This window comes from Phalacrocorax carbo, chromosome 7 (assembly GCF_963921805.1).
Source record: "Phalacrocorax carbo chromosome 7, bPhaCar2.1, whole genome shotgun sequence".
In the NCBI taxonomy this organism is placed as follows: Eukaryota; Metazoa; Chordata; class Aves; order Suliformes; family Phalacrocoracidae; genus Phalacrocorax; species Phalacrocorax carbo.
The window spans coordinates 55018474-55038888 of NC_087519.1; the positions used below are offsets into that span (position 1 = coordinate 55018474).

The following is a 20415-nucleotide window of genomic DNA, read 5'->3' on the forward strand; positions in this document are numbered from 1 at the left end:
TAACAGGTTCATCAATAAAAGAAGTCACTTATGTAGGGCAGGCTCCAGCCAGACATAAACAAACAACTGCACCGTGTGTGGCGTCTTCCTCCACGTGCCAGGGAACGTCTAATGCGGTGTAGCTGGATGAGATCAGCTCCCTTTTGCACTGCTAAACATTCCAGAATAAGCAGGCAGCAAGGTGTTGCAGCAGCTCTTAGATGCCCCCACCCCCTCCAGAAAAGACTTACCCATAAAGTGTAGTTTATGCAGAAGTATTCCGTACATTACACACACACACCCGCCCCCACCTGCTTAAACGCACATTCTATAAATAAGTAAGTCTTACAAATAATACACTGAAACAAGGCATGAGAAGACTTAGCCATGGCAATTTCACTGGAGCTTTATTGCCTCTGTTGGTAATGAGAGGGATTGTAAGAAGTTACATTTGAACTTACAGAGATATGTAAATGATGGGTTTTCTTTTTTTTTTACTAAATATAATCTCGAGATCAAGTGTTTTGTATCAGGGCACTTCTAATTTGTACATATTTCATGTATAAAAAGAGGTTACAAACACTGTTCGTTGCCTTTTTTTCCTTGACATTTGCCAAAACTAAACTGATCCATTTAAGGGGAGATTATCAAATTGAAGACATACGCACTTACAAATTAAAGCCATCCAAGTAAGCAACTGTCTGCATTCATGTAAAAAAAAAAAAAAAAAAAAAAAGAAAAACCACACAAATATATAAAGGAAAAAAAAAACCAAACAAAACCACATGGCCACATCTGAGCACGTTTCAATACAAAATATTCCCTGTAACCAGGCATTTTGTCCTTAGAACAACACCCTGTTAAATCAATGTTTCTTTCAACTGCAGTCACTCATTTTGAAAAACTTTTGATGCCATCACAGCACAAATAACCCTTTTCTGCAACATAATTAGTCAGAGTTTTAGGTATTTCTTTATAATTACACAGTAATTGTAAGTAAGTGTGTAGTACCAAACTGATGACAACACTGTTTTGTTGAAAAGATCTTGCATTCAAAAGGAATATTCTTTAAAACGCCACGGCGTTGTGCCGCTACCCAACTGCAGACTTTTTTGAGGGACAAGTCTGGACTGGGCTAAAAAGCAAGTCCGTTCGCCTCGCCAAACACAGCATACTTGAACTAATCAATCTGAAACTGTACCAAAACCCTCAAGACAGAAAACAGCACACACAGATACCTTGTAGAGCTTTTTTCCACCTCCCCCCCCGTAAGTTCAAGTCCCCATTTATATTTACACAAAACTGAGAAAGAAAATACTGAAAGCAGCAAAACACACAATTTTTTGGCATAGCCAATTCCAGTAGCTGGATGAAGTTTGCAATGTTTTTGTGGAACTGTATTCTTGAAATAAATGCACAACTGGATTTTCTTAAAAGAGCACTGCTGTAACAGGGACTAGCCTGATGGTCACCTTCAGGGCATACAAATAAAAATTTTTTTAGCAGTTTAATAGCCAATTTTTTCCTAAAAGACTTTTAGCATCTGCATAAAAGAGTGTTCTGCTGTTTAGTGCATGTACCAATTACTCATTTCAAAAATAATTCTCGCCTTATCATGGGACTGTTTAGAGCATGGACTTAAACCTCCAGCCTTACTTGTAACTACAGTCTTTTTTTTTTTTTCCCTGGAGCTCGGTATTCTCCAGCTGGTTTTACAGGGAGGTATTTGTCAACTCTCTTCACAAGTAACTAAGTGAGGAGTGCAAGACCATGTTTAGCACACGAGCAGCTCAAGAACTCCTGTAATATTAAAAATAAAGAGAAATTGCATCTGATAAAACCTGTTTTGAACAAAATAAATGATTTAGTTAAATGCAGTAAGACAATTAGCAGTAGTGATGGATCAACAAAATAATTTAAGCAAACAAAGCCAGTGTAGTAGTTTATATCTGATCTGTGCTTGTTTGGGAAAGCTTTACTCTTAATTTCTGTATTTGGCAACCACAGTGATATGCCAATCAATGGCAGTACCTATACGTCGTAAAGATTTACCTTACTTCTCAGTATAACAGTTTCAAAACTCAGATCCACACCAAACTCACCAGCTTCTTGGACAACAGGGCCATTTGTTTCATCATACCTCAACCATAAAAATTCCATGTCTCAATTTAAAATACTGTATTGTGTAGCAAACATTTAAGACACAAATTCAGTATATTCAAGTTACAGATTTCCACAGAAATGAAAAAACTTTCTTTGACAGATAAGCATTTCAAAACTGTAATGAAATTTGATTTCTTCAATAATAACCTAGAGAATATTAGATTCTATTATGACGCACACAGCTTATCTCAACAACGCTCACTGAAGGCTGACTATAACATGAAACACGGGTGCTTTAAGTGCACAGCAGTTGTGTCGTACATCAACTGTTCTTACAGTCAGCTGATGTACAATCAAACCATTCAGATAGGCACCTAGATACCCCAGTATCAACAACCTTGGGTTTTCTTGGTTATTTCTGTAATTGTTTTTACCAGATACTCAAACTCACTTAGACAATACCTGTAGTTTTTCCAGAAAAGAAAATTAAAAAAAAAAAAAGGGGGAGGGAGGGGGATCGGACCCAGTACACTTAAATATATCACTCTTACAGGAAGTGCTATCAATACACTCTTGGCAACTAAGCCCCAAGTGTATATTTAAGGATTCTTTTAAAAATTGTTTTGATGTTGATTCAGATGCCATACAACAGTTGTCTGAGGATGACCAGCATTGTGCTTTATGTGAAAACAGAAACCTCAAAATAATCACAAAGCCTCTAGGACTTATGGGAGATGAAACTAGGGTGGTCCACCAAAAGATAATAATAATAAAAAAATTTCCATGATGAAATCCACAATGTTGGAATTTTAACGGGCAAGAGTGGTCCAGACTAGAAGAAAAGCCCAAACCACCAGTAGAAGAATGAAATACGATATGGTCCAAGATGTATCCTTAAAGGTTTGTCTCAACCCTCAGCCATATTGTGAGGATTGATCTTCAGTTCAGTCCAGCCAGCAGAAATTGACTGTGCAATTTTCCATTTCAGGTATTTGTACAGACTATGTACACTCTAGAAGGGTCCTTTAGTGCTACACTGTCGTACTTTTTGTCCCAGCAATTTGAGGGCGTGCAAATTCCACAAAGTCATCAATAAGAACTGGCCATGCCCCTAAAAGAAAAATAAAAAAAGAAAGACCAGGACATAAGAACTCAGTTCAACAAGGCATTCTTTTGAAAGCTTCAGATCTAAGCAAGTTATTTACTTTCCAGTCTTAACTAGGCATAGTTTCAAGTGAAAAATTGTAATTTGATTGTCTTGCTTGAAATTTAAAAGCTGGTTAAAGACTTGTACTTCCTTTAAACCCAGTTAATACACATCCCTTTCAAGGGTCATACTTCCTTCATCTTCCTGACCAGAAAAAGAAGAAAAAAGAAAAAAAAACAAACCCCACTGACAAAAATTCTAGCTTAAAACTGTCCTGGTTTTGGGACCAGAACAGTTTCTCCAGGATGGCAACAGCTATGTTGAAACATTGAACACCAGATGAAGCAGTCTATGCTGTAAACAGCAGCATATCTTAACATACTACAGCATTTACTGCTCACAGCTGGATTTTGCATGAATGCAATGCTCATCTGTTAGAATCAGCCATACCTGAAAACAACAAATGCACTCCAATAGCCAGCAATATAGTACAATGCCCTCAAAGGCTAATATTACACTATATCTACTCTTCCATATTCCTTATCAAGAGGTAGTTAAAGCGCTTATCAATATTTTACGTATTACAGGCAGCCATAACCATAGAGGCCCCCAGTCATGTGCATGATGGTCACGTGGACATTAAAAATAATTGCGGGCTGGTTTCCCCCCCCCCCCCCTTAAAGTATTTTTATTCCAAATCATTAAAGCATGTTTTCTGCCTTTAATCTTTCTAAACTACATTGATTTATTGTGGGCAGCAGCCCATTTGCTCAATGATAAGGGACTGAGAACTGTCCATAATTATTTAATAAAGTTGTAGAAGTTTGCTCCCCTCTGCTCTGGAAGTATCAGAAGTTTACGGTTTCCTCCACTCACTGAACGAGTGAAGGTTAATTAGCCGTTCTTGGCTACAGATGGACTGGAAGAGGAAAGATCAATACAAAAGTTTACAAGAAATATATTTGGTAGGAAATAGCTTGTGTTTAGTAATCCCTGTATGCTGCCAGCTTCACTTTAATATGATTACATGTCCAATCTTCACATGAACTGAAACAACCAAACTGAAAAACTATTCCCAGCTGAGAAATACAATAACCAGAGGACCCTACGAAGAAATGCATAGGCCATGAATCAGTTACTTAGTTGAAGCTGCCAAGAACTGCGCTGACAGAGAATCTGTGCTTTTCAAATGGACAGGTATCAGGGTTTGTCTCAGTAATAAAGAATTAGTATCTGAGCTCAGACAGAAGAAAAGAGGAAAATGGAATTAAGAAAATTTCAGCATTTCTTTTCTAAACCTGTAGTAATAAACATATGGTAACAACATGCATTAAAGCAGCTCTAACTGGACTTCAGATCACCAGTGATACTCTAATTAGGTTATTAGACAGCTGAAGCAGATACACAGTAATAAACGTAGTATAAAACACAGAACATAATGAAAGAAAATGGAAATGTTTACCTTCCTCATCATAGTTAGACATATCGTCTGCTATCATTGTACTAAAGTCTAGAAGAAGGTTCCAGGTATCCTTAGGAATTGATCTTTTATGATGTTCCTGTTTGGAGGGGTACAAAATTTATATTAAAAATAAAATAATTATAAACCCTTATACACGCTCATTTATACTGTCTTGGGCACACCCATATCCCCAAAACTTATTTCTTTTGTACACACTATGAGGTCTGGGTCAAAATAGTCTATTTCATCTACTTAATAATTTAAACTTATTTATCTTCCAAGTTTTGAAATTACTGCAGTCCAGTTTATGTAAAGATTTAAACTTACCAACAAAAATTTGTTCCACAAGTCTAGAAATTTAAATCTTCCATTAAGTACTAAATTCCAGTAGGCAATGGCCATTTCTAAATCTGTAATATTAAAATATATTACTCTTAGAGATACACATTTCAAATATATCATCTCAACAGGTATCTAAGACTAAGGTGAACCATATATTCATAAAGGTGAAAAGAATAATCTATTGCAAATATACTCATGGATCCTTTACAAAAAGGCAGCCATTAATAAAGTGTTACACAAATATTTTGAAGATTTTCATACTATCACTTGAATACAGAAGAACTGAAAGTTGCTTGTATTAACATCTAGCATGTCTAAAACATGCAAGGATATTTCATATGCCTTTCCCTATCTAACAATACTTTAGTTAAAATTTAGTGAAATATTTTTGTCTTAGAAATGCTATTGACTTGAAAAGAAAATCTGTAGTATTTTGTCATAAGATCTGCTTTAATTTTTTAATACATAAAATACAATTTACATAAACCTAGCTTTTTATTATTTCATTTTTAGAGCAACCTTGTTACAGGTGCTGGCTTTGTAACATGCCTTTTGTCATGTGTTTATTTCTGCAATCAGATATCCTTTTGAAGAAATCTTTTGAAGTACTGTACCAGCAGATGGATGATGGTTTGTTTGTTGTTGGTCTTTTTTCAGTTGGGTTTTGGTTGTGGTTTTTTTTTCCCTGTTGGGTTGGATATCTGGGGTTCGTTTTTGCCCCTAAAGACTCCTGTTAAGTCCTTGCTCGTTTTGAATCTGTCTCTCAGGATGACTGAGAAACCTGAACTGACACAGTGCAGGAACAAGGTCCTGCCTGCCAGGCAACTGCGTGCTGCTGTCAGCAGCGGGTGCTGTTACAGCGCAGGAGAAAAGGGAACTGGTTAGCCTAGCACATGGGGGGGACCCAAACAACAAACCGTCACCTCCCTGGTGTTTGCCAAGGGCTAAACTGACACGCATTTACTGTTTATTAGTGGCATACATTAACATACTAGCTGATAAAAGAAACTTATGCATCTGAGCTCTAAACCTCTATCCAGTGCGATCTTCATTACCAGGAATTAACAAGGACCTCTGTACTGTGTAACAAAATGCTACTAACTGTGATCTTACTAATTCAGTAACCATCACCAAGTCCATACGGTAACTCCAAAAGGCTACCTAGCTAAGTGACCTCTTTTCTAACAAAAAGCTCTTATGTATTTTACAGTCTAGCAAATCTCCCATAAACAATCCTCTTGTGAGAGCACAGAGAAGAGGCACATGATCAACTGCACCTCAGGAAAAAAAGAGAAAACCTGACACAACCCAAGAAAACCACTCCCTACCCCCAGATGCCCAAACTATCTAAAAAAGAACAGGGAGGTGAACCTTAGAGGTGAAACCAATAGCAAACAAAACAAAGCATGAACTGGAGGGAAAATAGACGGTCATGGGGGGCATTAATGAATTGTTTAGTATCTTTGATATTAAAAGTTCTTCTCGAACAGCATATTCCCATAATAATGCTTCCTGACTAAAGTAAAGAATAAAGTCTGTGAAGCAGCAGCTCCACATCTGCGTTCCAGCAGCTGCAAAGTGATGTAATTTCAGACAAAAGTGTAAGTTTGAGTTTTGAGAAGCAGAGACCAGTTAAACAGAAATCACTACTCCTCAGTAAATAAGCTGTATGTGAAAATGACAATGTAAAGAGTGTAAAGGCTAGGTCTCTCTCTTTAACAGAAGATTTAGATACAAAAATATGCACTTCAGCTTTCAACTAAAACTATTGTCTTTCTAAAAATGAATAGACACAAACCTCAGATTAAGCTGATCAGTTCATCAAGGAAAGAGATTAGAAAACTAAGCTTTATTTACTTGTGATGTATTAATAGCAGGCATACCAAAAATGCAAGGTCATCAAATTGCTGCATATTTATAGTGGTTTATAAACAAACACAAGAAACAAACTGTGCATTTCAGCATGCTTATACAACTTCGAGATTATTCTTGTGGGTAAGCAGAGGCCTTTAAAAAACAGGTCTCGGGATGTTGCTACCTCAAACTCATTACAAGATTCCAAACATGTAAAGCTCGAAGACGCAATGCCTTAGGACAAACTACATGTTTTAAAAGAAATTTTATGAAATCACAAAATTCAAAAGTAAAGATATAATTTTAGGTTTTCATAAGAAAGTAAAAGAATGCTCAGGAAAGTCCTCATGGATCAAATATGAAAGTCTCAAAAAACATGCTCCATTTTGAGCTTTATCCAGAGAGATGCAAGAGAAGCAATGTTTGAGATTAACATCAGCTAAAAGGTATTCTTGAATGATATGCAAATATCACAAGAACTTATCACAGTACTTAAATAATAGTACAGAATTATGCAGAGGAAACGCATTTCCAGAACTGCGCCTGAACTACTACACGATGTTTGGAAGATTAGAGACCAATATACATTAAAATCAATATACAAGTTCCTACAAGCAGTTATTTAGACACTCCAAAATTAATTACCTAACTAGGAGCACTTACGTTTCAGCACTGTACTTCTCCCAATATTCTTTTGCTTCAGGGTTTCCAGAATTATGCTGCCCTATCATAAATTCATGCCTAGAACTGTATATTTATTGGCACCAAAAGGGTTGGTAAGCATCCAGATTTTAAGCTTAGTTGTACATAATTTCCAGACCCAGGCTTTAAAAAAAAAAAAAAAAAACAAAACACAAAACCAAACCCCACACCAAAAAAAACCCCTTACACCTGCAAAAAGGAGCTTTAAGATGAATGAGAAATAAAGCAAGGGACTAAGTTTTTCTGGAAAATAATTTTTCCTGAAGTCTGTTCCATCTGAACGACCACGTAATTATGGTATCACTGTGATTTGTCATTTCACTTTTATCACCTTACAGGGATTCTGCAAAATATTCCTTGTTGTGTGAAGCTCTAAAAACAACATGCAAATGTTACAATGGTAACCATTTAAAAAACAAAACACCTATAACTCTTCACATTGCAGAACTGATTCCACAGTGACACTCTCCATAACCTAATTTCTCCCATAATTCAATTACTGTCCCCATTTTCCTTGTTGTAGCAGCCTAAAAAAAAAAAACACTACTTTCTACAAGAAATAAGAATCAGCCCATTCATTTATTTGCAGGATTCAGATCTGACTATGTGCACATACAAGTATTTTTAAAGAGTTTAGCAGTAAGTGCTCTTTTAGCTTCTTCAAAGACAACAAAACTCACAATCCAACTGAAACAAAAAATAGGACACACAGATGTTAAAGAATGACACAGAGCTGAAACTAAGACATAGAGCTTTTGCTTATTTACTTATTTTTCAATATTCATTTTAAGCCACAAGTTGGTCCACATGTAGAAGACAACAAAACCAAAGCAGAAGCTAGTCAGTGGCACTCAGTTTAAGGCATTTTCATTACTGAGAAAAATAAATTCACAAGCTGCTAAGGAAGAACCTACTGGCCTTTCCGTATTTTATTTCTTCTCAGAAGTAAAACAGCTAACTTAAGAAGTTAACAGTTAGGGTCATGAAATACTAGTTATGGTAAATATCTCAGCTGCACTGTATATAAATTAATATGCATTCCGGTTGGTTAACATTACTACTTGAAAGAAGTTTTTGTTCCCTCATTTTTGCTGTTTGAATACACAGATCTACAGTTTGCTCATTTACTTCCACCCAAACTGTGCTGTTTTGTCATGGTTTTGGTGTTGGTTTTGTTTTCAAAAAAGATTGTTTTTAATAAGTGATTCTTCCACTTCACCTGTTATACTAATCAAAAGCACAATCAGCAGAAGAGCTCTGAAATAATGAAAAAAAAAAAAAATTCAGTGAGCTGAGGGGAAAAAAGGCTGTAGGTAGGCACCTACTACCAACAACACAACAAAAACAGGCATCAAGCCCGGGATAGAGATTTATTTCTATATTTATATATAAATACATATATATTTATATATATTTAGATCTATTTCTATTATTCCAATTCTATTTTGCCAAGACATTTGCAAGCATTTTTGGTGTTACAAGAGACTGTACAAATGTACCTACTTGGAAATAAACTTAAATTTATCCTAAAAGTGAAAATTCAATTATTCTGTTCAGTGTTGCAAATTCTAAGTGGTGTAATTATGCCTTTAACATAAGGCCATATTCCATTGTGATCACTGAGACTTGCACACACTCTTAGTGAAATGAGAAATCCACTCTATAGATTACAAAATTTTGTGAGTAGTGATGCAGATATTTCTACGAATTTGAACACCTTAAATTGACATCTGTCTTTCACAACAGAGTTTTATTTTATCCCAAGGGTGTCTACCTTTCAGACTCATTGGATCACAGCAATATTTTCACTTACTGCTTTAATCAGTGGTTTCCTATATTTACAAACAGATGTTTATGATTAAGAATACATACCTAAACCCTTCTGTCCCGGATTCTTTGCAAAGTTGAAAGTAAACTGATAAAAATCCTTAAATCTTCCTGGCTCTTTTAATTCTTGTTCCATTTTAGGAATCTGGGCCTTCAGTTTTTCTATGCTGTCACACCTGCATTTTAAAAAGCATGTTTATTTGTGGATTATTCATTTTGCCATAGAATACGCGTTATAACTTGAACAAAAATTTGTAAATTTTTTCTGGAATACAATACAATTATTAAAACTAAAATCAGGAAGCCTTTAATTAGCCTGCACCTGTAACAATGAAAAAATTAAACCGTTGTAGTTCTTCACATTGCCATTTGTACATACTAGCCGATATATCAGATTCTATAATCCACAAGATTTTTAGAAGAAATGTGATAACGATGACTACATGCTCATAAGGCAGAGAAAAAGCAGGTATGCTACACTGCAGAACAACATCCTTGCTTTACCTGCTTGAGCAGCTCTATGGCAACTAACTGAAATACTCACACAGCCAAGGCAAGTAGCACTCAAAGCTGCCTCCCATTATTTGGTCACTAAGCATCTAGCACACAGACAGCAGATGCGTTTTGACAGAGGTAGACAATGATGCTAGACTAAAGTCTGAAAGGACAATGTGATTGTGATTTCCCCAAAATGAGGCTGTTGCACCATACTTTCCAGTTTCTGACACCCATTACACTGCCAGTGTCTAATACTTACTGCACACTTACCCTAGTTCAGTCATTCCATCCATGAATTCCAGCTTTGAAAATTCACACTGTGTTGCAGCTCTGAATTTCCACGCAATGATGAGTACAGTAATGCTGGCTGGGTCAAGAGCTAGATCATCACAAAACTGCTGTATACCATCTATACCAATTTTATTTTCATCTTGAGGATCTTTGAGATATAAAAGTAAGTATCAAGAAAAACAGATTTTTGAAAAAGCTAATTTATTCAGCACAAGTATTTAAGATAAGCAAACATTTTCAAGAAGCCAATTTTGGGATCAGCCCTTATAAGTGAAGATTTTAAAAACAAAATTAAATTAGTACTTTCAATGGTTAAGCTTTAACAATTGAGGAGGTTACTACAATAAAGCCTCCCATACAATGAAGCTTACATTATTTTCACTGAGAGACAAAAGAACCACAAACATTTGTTTTCTGCCTAGTACGCATGATGTTCTGACTGATTCCATACAGAGAACAGTGGCCCTTTCCCACCAGCACGCTTAAGTATTGGCTTCTTTGATAAGACTGCCGATCTGTGTATGTTTATAAACAACTCTGCAGTGTCCATTTGCAAGATTTACCAATATAATTATCAAATCTGCCCATAAACTACTAAGTCGACGTTAGTTTTACGCATTTTCTGGCATCACCAGCATGCATGAGATTGGGCATGGTAACCTCCAAGAGGAAAGTTACATTGCCCCATTACCGCTTCGGTGTCAGCCAGGCACACTCCTCTTTCCACGAAGGAATCAACATCTGGTCTGGAAGTGAGATGCTCACATTTCAAGTGCACTAACAAAGATCTACTAACGCAAGCCAACAAAGACTTCAGGAAAATGGAATTTGTATTATGCACACACATGAAAACTGACAGAAAATGTAGCACTCATTTTCAGATTATTTCAGAGTGCTAAAATACAGAACTTCTACTATACTGAATCCACTTTACTATTTGTTGTAGGATATCATCACTCAAACGCTGGCTATACAACAGATAAAGAGACTGTTCTTTTCTGCTCTGTTTGCAACTATCTGATAATAAGTACAAGGTGAATAAAAATTAAGGCAGAATAAATCCTTGGTATGCAACCTTTGACTTTGTCAGGACCGAGTCCTGAGTGATATGCGTTCCCCAGAATAATCACCTGAAATCCACCTTAACTATTACAGTTACTCACTGTACACAGAACTCCAGTTCCAGACCCTAATCTTGTATAAATGTACATATATTTAGAGCACATGAAGCAACCGCGTGTAATCCTTGTGAGGCAGAAGCCTACATACATTCCCCTTCAAACTTGTATTATTAGTAGTAGAACACAAAGCTGAAAGAGTCAGGATTTCGAAGCACAAAAGCACAGCTGCAATGATACACTGTAATTAAGAATACATGCACACAACTAGGAAATAAGCCTTAAAACTCAGGGTACTCACCTTTGTATCTGTTATATAGTTGTTCTAACTTCTTTCTGTCCAATGATCCTTTAACACTCTCTCGTATATAAAGTTCAGGGTTTTGGAAAAAGTTGTCTGTTGCAACATCTAACTTCCAGTCATTTTGAGAGAGACAACTGACTGCTGTCTTTTCACTAGATTGTGTGAAGACCATAAACTGACGCACTTTATCCTTCTGTGATGATTTCAACTTGTTCTAGTAAAAACAGACAATACTGTAACTAGAAATGTTTTACTGGACAAAAAAAAGTCATCAATACTGTTAATATTTTCAAATCACTACCTTTTATAATTTTCCCAAGCAAGCAATTAGTCTTACTCTAACTGCTGGGGCAGTTAGTCACTCAAAGAGAAAGAAAAGTGTTGGGTTTTTGTTTGTCGGGTTTTTTTGATTCCCAAAAATTTAAACTTACCTTCATTCAAGGTATTTTACAGTGTAACCAAACCGAGTTAAATCATCACAAAAATCATGCTGGCAAAGCAATCACAGAAATAAAAAATGGTTATTCTTATTGCATATTTGAGAGCTGAAGGGCATATCAAATTCATATACAGCTGTAAGATGGGACACCTTTCTTTTCTTAAAAAAAAAAACAACAAAAATTGGTTTACATAAAGAAAAAAAACATTTCTCCTCTTAATAGAAGAATGCTACACCTACCAAAAAAAGGGCAATTGAGATGCCTAAATAAAGCCCATGGCTATCAAAAATTTGGTAGATTAATTGCATCGATGAACAGATCCAGCTTCCCATCACTGTATGAGAGGCTGGCATTCATTCAGAGCCACCTGAGACGACTTTCACAAACACCAGCTAGTGCAGGACCCAGCATGAGACCGGAACAGGATCTCTTGATGTGCCTCTTGATGGCTGCAAGGAACCAGGCTGGGTCATCCATTTCAGGGAGCTATGCACCAAAATAGCTTAAGAGACTTTTTTTTTTTAAAAGAGATTTTTCACTTTGAAGGTGTTCAGCTCCACCTACATAATCTGCAAAACATTCCTGTAAGGAGGCATTGTCTCCATTTCACAGGTGCAGCAACAGAAGCTAACAAAAAAAAAGGGTAAGTGATTTTGCCAGAGGCAGGCAGGGGAGTGAGTAGCCAAGGTGAGAGCTCTGGAATTTCAGGCCTCCTGCCCAGACCAAGAGACATCCCCCTCTGCTCTAGTGCAAAACCGAATGGAGAACTTGCTGCCAGTAATTTATCAGCACAGAGTGATCCCGAGGATCTTTCTGATGAGGAGAAGCACACTCAGTACTTCAAGGGTATTAGTTACACAAAACTAACCGCTGATAGGAGAAATCAATCATACAGCTCTTGCACTAAATCCAAATTCAGTTCTAAAGTTCAAAGCAAAAAGACTCCTAATGTTACAACTTGGTAAAAAAAATTCTTGAGTCAGGATTGGATTTCTTACATGGCGCAAATATTTCATTTGTAGTTTACCTTGCATTCTAACCAAAACTTATATATTCTGTTCACTACTGCAGCTTCCAAGTGCATGGCTCCTTCTCAGGGAGTATGGTGAAAGAAGGCCAAAAAAATCTCTACTCATGATAAACTACCGTCAACCAAAAAGTGAATGGTTTAGGAGCAGTGTGAGCTCAAGCTCTTCATTCCTCCAAAGGATAATTAATGCCCAATCACATTGCCATTAGAAAAAAAGAACTAAGGCTTCAGAACACAAGTTCCTCTGTCCTAGAAGTCAAACTCAAGTTTTCTGCCGCTTGAGGACAGTAACGTGAACACTATTATTCATAAGAGTAGTTCAGAGCCCAGCTTCAGAGTTACATCTTCAAAAAAAAAACAAACAAGAACATCACATTTGGCCTAAACTGATACCCACATAACATACTAAATAGACCAATACCCTTTAATTTAAGACCCTTTTTAAAAAAAAAAAAAAGAAAAAAATCCCCCGCAGACCAAAACAACTCTATATCTGCAACACTTAGCTGAAGCCAAAATTTTAGCACATACTGCAAACTTAAACACAGTGATATTAGTTAGGCTATACTACTTCTAAGGTTACAATGTGTTGCTGCTTTATTTCAGTCTTGTGAATAAGCTTCTCATATTGGATCTTTTGCTACAAACATATTTCTGAAACTCATTTTCAGAAGCTGTTCCAGGTACAGGTCAAGCCATCAAGCAGGTCCTGCGAAGACCCACTGCTGACAAGTTGTGCACGCGTCGAGTTTCACAGCGGACATTCAGCACCTCACAGTACTGAGCTCAACCTTTCACAGAAGTTCCTTACGCTGACAAAGCCACATGGAATGACTTCCAGAAATGACTAATGCATTTCTAGTTCCAGATTTTAAAAACATACTGTAAACTCAGATATATTAAAACAAACCATTGAGTGAAATCCCAAATGAAGATGCAGCAATCCCAAGGTTAGTTTCCTCTAATTGGTTCCACACAGCCAGACTGCTGCATCATCACCAGTCTCAACTGCACTATAGGGCAGAGTCACACTAACAACCTTAGCTTTGCTTTTCTTTTTTTGACAAAGCAGGTGCCTTTAATCACCAGGGTTTTGTTTGTTTGGGGTTTTTTTTTTTGTTTTTTTTTTGTTTTTTAACCTGCACATGTAGGTATGCATAGCGCTTTTAAATAGTATTCTGTAAAACGTCAAGAGGCTTTGTTCTGCCCTACTCCTTCAAGGGTGAACACTAAAAGCAATGAGATACAACAAAAAGTGAAGGAACAGGTTTACAAGGGCTTCACCATGCATGCCCAAGACCACAAAAGGTACTGGGCTTTGTGTTGTCACATAAAAGGAGAATGCAATTTATTAGATCAAAAAATTGCAGCTTAAATCACTTTTATGATAAAATTTGAATCCTATATATGCACACGAGATCTTCCTGTGCTTGGGGCTCCCCAAGTGATAGTCATAATATAAAACCTTTTAAAAAAAAAAACAAAACACATTGAATTTGCCAAGAATCAAGCAGCTAATGGTACTAATCAGTATATCTTCCAGTAATATATTAAGATGCAATAAATCACACTGTTCAGCCAGTGTTCTTTTTCTGGGATAACTGTATTTTTACTGGTCAAATATGAGTTTATTTTTAGTGAAGAAGTGCCAAAGCCCTTTCTTTATATTTGATTAATGTTTCTGCAGAAGCTTGCCAATGTGGACGAAACACTCCACATCCTAAGTGACTGGACAACTCTTTGAAGGCCTACTACAGGACAGCAAGAAATGAAATTACTTCTGAGTTTTTATTATCCTATTACAGCTCTTCTTTCATCACATTAAAAACCCACACTTCAGACAGGATCAGGTTCCAAGCCTTCTTCACTTTTACGGGCTATTTCTAGAGGCCGAACTCTTAACAGTCTATTATTGTTTTAAGTGTGCAATACAGAAGCCAGAGCACCCTATAACCTTTAGTCCTGTAGTCCTCCGGCTACAAATACCTTACACTGCAACTGTATGTGCTGTAATGCAGTGCAATCCAGTTAAAATATCTCAACTTTAACACTAGTTAAAAGGGAAGATAGAATTTTATTTATCCTTCTTGCTAAAATATACAAGTGAAAACCAATGGAAAACAAATGCAACAAATTTTCTAGGTCTTGTCCCTTGGGGTAAAGGAAAAAGGAAAAATTCGGATCTGCAAGCCTTTTATCAAGTCTGAGTGCTATCCAGGCTACATTTTATAATGAGGATGTTGTAAGAGACAAGAGGTGAACTTACTTTTAGAACACAGAATAACTTCTCCAAGTGAAAAGCTGCATTGTGTAAATTCTTAAAACTCTAATAATTAAATCTTTCCAATGAACATCTGGTGATATAATATTAATTTTAAAATGAAAATTTGCCTCTCCCCATCAAGTACCAAATTTGATAATTCAAATTCAATAAGCCACACTTGACAGTGACTAGTATCAGATACTTCACCAAATGATTAAAATTAAAAATTAAAAAAATACTTGGGCTTTTTTTCCCCAACTTTTTTTCCCGCCCCCATCCTCAGACTGAAACTCCCCCCATCTAGGAGAATAAGCTCTCCCAGTCTAAGGGAAATAAAAATAAAAATGCTGGAATTGATCTGCCAGCTCTGACTATATGGTTGTTTTTCCTAATCTTCTACACTCAAATTTTAGTCACCTTAGATTCAAAGATCAGCTCTGCACAGTAGTCATCAACGTCTTCTGGATAGCTAATAGCCATATGAGGGCTCCACTCTCCTGGAAAACGTCCATGGGAAACAATAACAACCTTTGTCTCACGCTGCCTGGACTAGAGAGCTGAGGATTCCTACCAAAACCCTGTCCTTGGACTTTGCTTAAAGGTTATATGTGGCTGCCACCTCAACAAGCAGCGCATGATCAGTTTGAAGCATCCTTGCCCAAAATTCCTTATAGCCCCCAAAGAAGGCATTTACACAGCTCTCCTTAACAAGTAACTGCTTTTCACCTTTCCCTTCCCAGCCACTGCTTACAGATGATCTGATTCCTGCTAGTTTCGCTGCTAACTAAAGGAATTTGAACAATGTGACATCTGTGCTTTTGTTTCAGTCAGGACTCAAAGAAAAGCACGTTCTCATGCATTTGACAGGTAAAAAGGCTTTTCTAAAACAGCATCAACCTCCACAAAGTCTAGACTTTTACACTAACTGCATTTAAACTCTAGCAAGAGATATGGCTGTGGGAAGCATCCGTGCACTTTCAAAGGTCCCAGCGACATCAGTTCAAACACAGGATAACTTCAGCCCGCGCACAGAACAGGCCTGTGCATGTAATAATCTTGCAGATCACAACTGCCAGTTTTGTCACGTCTTTATGTGACAAGTCTTTATGGTCAACTTTATGGTTCGACTTGATCTTAAGGGTCTTTTCCAACCTAAATGATTCTACGGTAGTTTCTGTATAATGTAAACAAACATGCCCTTCAACTACATTGTATTTTCTACAGCTGTTTCTCAAAAAGAGGGCACATAAAGTAAGATCATCAGGACATTTTTAAGCTCCTGTTTCAAACTGATGTGAAATCCCTTCATCTGCAGTGGAACAGAACAAAACTTAAAAATTTACAAGGTCTGTCAACATATAAAATCCAAGGAAAAAGTCACAAGCAACATAAAAATCAAAGTTGCTTTTTACACCCTCTAATGTTCTTTTAGTACTTGCATACGGGCAGGAAGTCTTTCATAGAAGCTATAGCTACCCAGAAGAATGCAATAGTTTTAATAGTGTTTTAACGTAATTCATGTTAACCTAAGAGGTGAAGGAATTACCAAAAATCAGGGCTTTTTCATTAAAAAAGGACAAAATAAAGCTGTCAGTTGTTTAGCATTCTTAACCCTGGTCCAGGGCAGAAGCTCCATTCAGCCAACAGAAGCTACCTTCATACCTTATATTTGCATTGGCACCATAAAACATGAGTGAAATATCAAGAGCTACATAATAAACTTCACACCTTGTTCTCAGCGTAGCTCATAGTGCTGAATAATTTTTTCATGGCTCTAGTTAAAAGTGATTTCACAGTGTAAGTTCAAAGGGTTCTCTGGTAAGCTGGGACAGGAAAAAAGATCATGCACCGTCTTGTCTAGCACTCAGACTACTCCGTCCTAAGAGTAATGCCAAGAATCTAGAAGTTTTACTTTGGGAGGACCAAAACCAAAAACATTTAATATCAACAAACTACAGACATGAACATGCACCATACAAAACAGCCTTGCAGAATAGCTTGAGTTAAACACTACATAACAATGTCATGAGGTACAACAACATTACTAGAGACAGCGTCAGACATAAATTCTTGTAATGGTAAGTTTTTACAACTTCCTGTCACCTGAGGTGTGCAATAAGAAACTATGTATTTATCACCATAGAAATATTCTTCAGAGAACACAAATTTAATAATATAATAGAAAATGTAAATAAAGATAAGGTTAGCATTTGGCTCTGGATAAAGATATAGCTACTCACACACTTGCCTTGATTATCACACATACTCCTAAATTCATTAGATCATTCAGAATAGCACAGACAGTAGCTCTTCTCCTCAGAGAAGACGGCTTAGAGCATAATGGACCAGCTTGCTGCTCAGTTTTGATTCACAGGCACACTACTGGTCCTCACGATGAAACGAAGCAGTCGCATACCAACAGATAAGGTGAAGGAGACCACTTCTCCAGATGCTGCTCAGCTCAAATGAAAATCTGGGTAAGAGAGGCAGATTGCCATGCATTGCCAGGCTGGTGTACCTGAGCACTGGACAGAAAACACCTTTCAAGTTACCTAAATGGCCAGAGGGAGCCAAACAGGCTGCCATAACGGTCTCCCTTCCAGGTATTGGACAAAGACCGTTTGAAGCCAGGAAACCCTTATTCTGAGAGCACTGGCTGTACAAACACTGGTGAGACTAAGCCAGAGCCAGAAGCGCTCTAACTGGTGGTGCCGCATGGATGAGTAGGAGCCAGGCCCCAGCTGCAGGAGCCTCTACAGCAGCATTTGCTGTGCTGGACAAGCAACCTGGCCCCAGGAACCTGCCATAGCCACTGGAAGCACCACCCAGAGTAGTAGTCCATATGGGCAGAAAAATGGGACCTTGAGTATCATGTTTCTGGATGCACATCTTCAGATCTCCGTGAAGAAGTCTCCCTACTCTTTCCCCTAACTAAATAGAGGATTTTGACACACCACAAGTATAGGTACAGAATTCTATAGCTGGGCACTAGAAACAATTCATACCTGTATTTACTACTTATAAAGGCTGCAGCCTGTGATTTAGTCCCACTTCAGCATCTAGGTCATCCTTTCACCTGGGTGTTGGGGTCAACAAGCACAACCTGGAAAACAGTTGTTTGCATAGTGCCTAACAACTCTGCCTGGGGCCATGACTAGAGTATTCAGATACTCCCTCCAATCTGATAAATACCAATCTATCAGTACAGTATTGTTCCACAGAATATATCTGTGAGTTCTTCAGTTAAGTATCTCCAAGAAGACCAAGCAGATAGGATTCTGCTGCTTCTTACAAAAAGCTATTCTCAGAATAACGTGCCTCATATTTCTGTTACATTGCCTCTGACTACAGTATTGTTCAATTTAGATTTCTAACCACATAGCCAGCCAACAATATATGTATGTACAAGACATCAACTGTGTATTTTGCATACCTACACTGGGTATACTGTGAGACAGCTCTAGGTGATTTTTATGGAAAAAAAAGTCTTCATAAAAAGCTGTGTAACCTTTCTGCATAAATGCTATTTGAGACAGTCCCAGAACAGCAAAATTACAGTAAGATGCCTGAACTTTACCCAGACTTTAGTTTTAAGCTCCATAAAAAATTCAAGTGAAGATCTACATCAAACTACTCAATTAAAAATCACACTAGTAACACAGTGACAAGTTTATTAGAGGGCTACATACTGCACCACTAATTTAAAACCTGGCTGACCAAATTTTTATGCCAACGTAACTCCTTCAGTTAAAGGTGACATTTTTATTTTTTCAATATGTTTTTAACACCACTTGCCAGAACAGTAGTAACTGCAGGTATAAGGTGTCTTTGTACCAGTAAGCATACAAGCAGTAGATCTTAGACTTAAGACACCCTTCCTAAGCGAATACAACTGCTATAGAGGAGTACTACTTTAAACTGTACAGGTGTACCTAAAGCTGTACCGCTTTTGTAGAGACAGCCTAGAAGTATGACTATAAACACATTTCCTCGGGTTCATAAGACACTGTGCAAGAGACCAATAAGGACCACCCCTATTTAAAGCTAAGGAATGTCTTTTTCTTTTGTTTAGGCGAAGAAAAATAGCAAATTTTGTTCCAACCATTGCAGTTTCCCTCTAGATGAGGGAAGGCAGAAAGTCAGTCGATTTGAAAGTCCACAGCAAATCCTCAGCTATAAGGAAAAAAATATTACGGACAAAATGTGAGATAAGTTGATCTTTACAACACTTACATGGATAGGAGCCTTACCAAAACCACAAAACAATTATGCAGAAATTCTCCACCATAATCCCAGTTCAAAGAGGATCAAAATATCCAAGTTTCCCAGTGAAATGACAGCGCTAAACAGGCCCGGAGCCGCCTGAAACCCTGCGAAAAGCTCCCAGTAGCCCCTGTTTGCGGCAGCCCCCTGCACTCCCTCCAGGCACTGCTGTTCACCACCCGCATAGGGCACAGGCCACAGGCCAAGCTGCCCGCAAAGCCCCCTATCGCCGCCGTCCCGTACCCTCGCTCGGAGGCAAGCGAGCACCTCCCCGCCGTGAGGAGGCCGGACAGTGCCCGCGGGCCAAAGGCCTCGGCGACACCCCGACGCCCCCCACCTAGGCCCCGGCGCTCGCCCCTGCCCAGGAACAGCCTCCTGCCTCCCGGCCCGCCGCACCGCTTCTCCCGGACCCCACACACCCTCCCACCCTGCCTGATGTGAGGGCCCAGGAGCCCACGGCCCCGGGACATCACGCCCCGGCTGCGGGGTCCCCAGGCCCGGCCCCTGCGCCGCTCCCCTGGAGCCGCTCCACGGCACCCCAGCCCGCCACGACTAGGCCCCAGCTGCCCCTGCGGCGCCGTAGCGGCGGGCGGCCCCAAGGCGCCAGGCCGGGCCGAGAGGCGACCCGGGACGACGCTCACCATGGTGAGGGCTGTGCAGGCCTCTTCCCTCCCGGCTCAGGCGGAGGCTGAGGGCGGCGGCGGCAACGGCTTCCTGCGGCGGCGGCGGCGGCGGCAGCTCCCGGCTCCTCACGGGCCCTTCCGCCGCCTCCCGCTCATGCGCAGTGTGGCG

General features: G+C 38.6%; 1 protein-coding gene across 3 annotated transcripts; it reads right to left on the reverse strand.

Moving 5' to 3' along the window:
• Positions 1 to 365: 365 nt before the first annotated feature.
• On the reverse strand, positions 366 to 20409 carry DCUN1D1 (defective in cullin neddylation 1 domain containing 1). Of its 3 annotated transcripts, XM_064458074.1 has the most exons (8): positions 20265 to 20386; positions 19463 to 19533; positions 11625 to 11841; positions 10185 to 10353; positions 9462 to 9592; positions 5019 to 5101; positions 4692 to 4788; positions 366 to 3193 (listed from the first exon to the last, which is right to left on the reverse strand). In XM_064458074.1, exons 2-8 carry the CDS (start codon positions 19463 to 19465, stop codon positions 3114 to 3116), a joined length of 780 nt encoding a protein of 259 aa, XP_064314144.1. In that variant the 5' UTR covers positions 19466 to 19533; positions 20265 to 20386; the 3' UTR covers positions 366 to 3113. The 3 variants fall into 3 exon arrangements, with proteins under 3 accessions (XP_064314144.1, XP_064314143.1, XP_064314145.1); XM_064458073.1 differs by lacking the exon at positions 19463 to 19533 and having other exon boundaries at positions 20265 to 20409; XM_064458075.1 differs by lacking the exons at positions 19463 to 19533; positions 20265 to 20386 and adding an exon at positions 18366 to 19440.
• Between the last annotated feature and the right edge of the window lie 6 nt (positions 20410 to 20415).

Coding starts and splice junctions, on each gene's coding strand:
- DCUN1D1 (XM_064458073.1), bottom strand. Junction 10,354..11,624: donor ACTATATAACAGATACAAAG/GTGAGTACCCTG, acceptor TATATCTCAAAG/ATCCTCAAGATGAAAATAAA. Junction 5,102..9,461: donor TCCGGGACAGAAGGGTTTAG/GTATGTATTCTT, acceptor TTAATATTACAG/ATTTAGAAATGGCCATTGCC.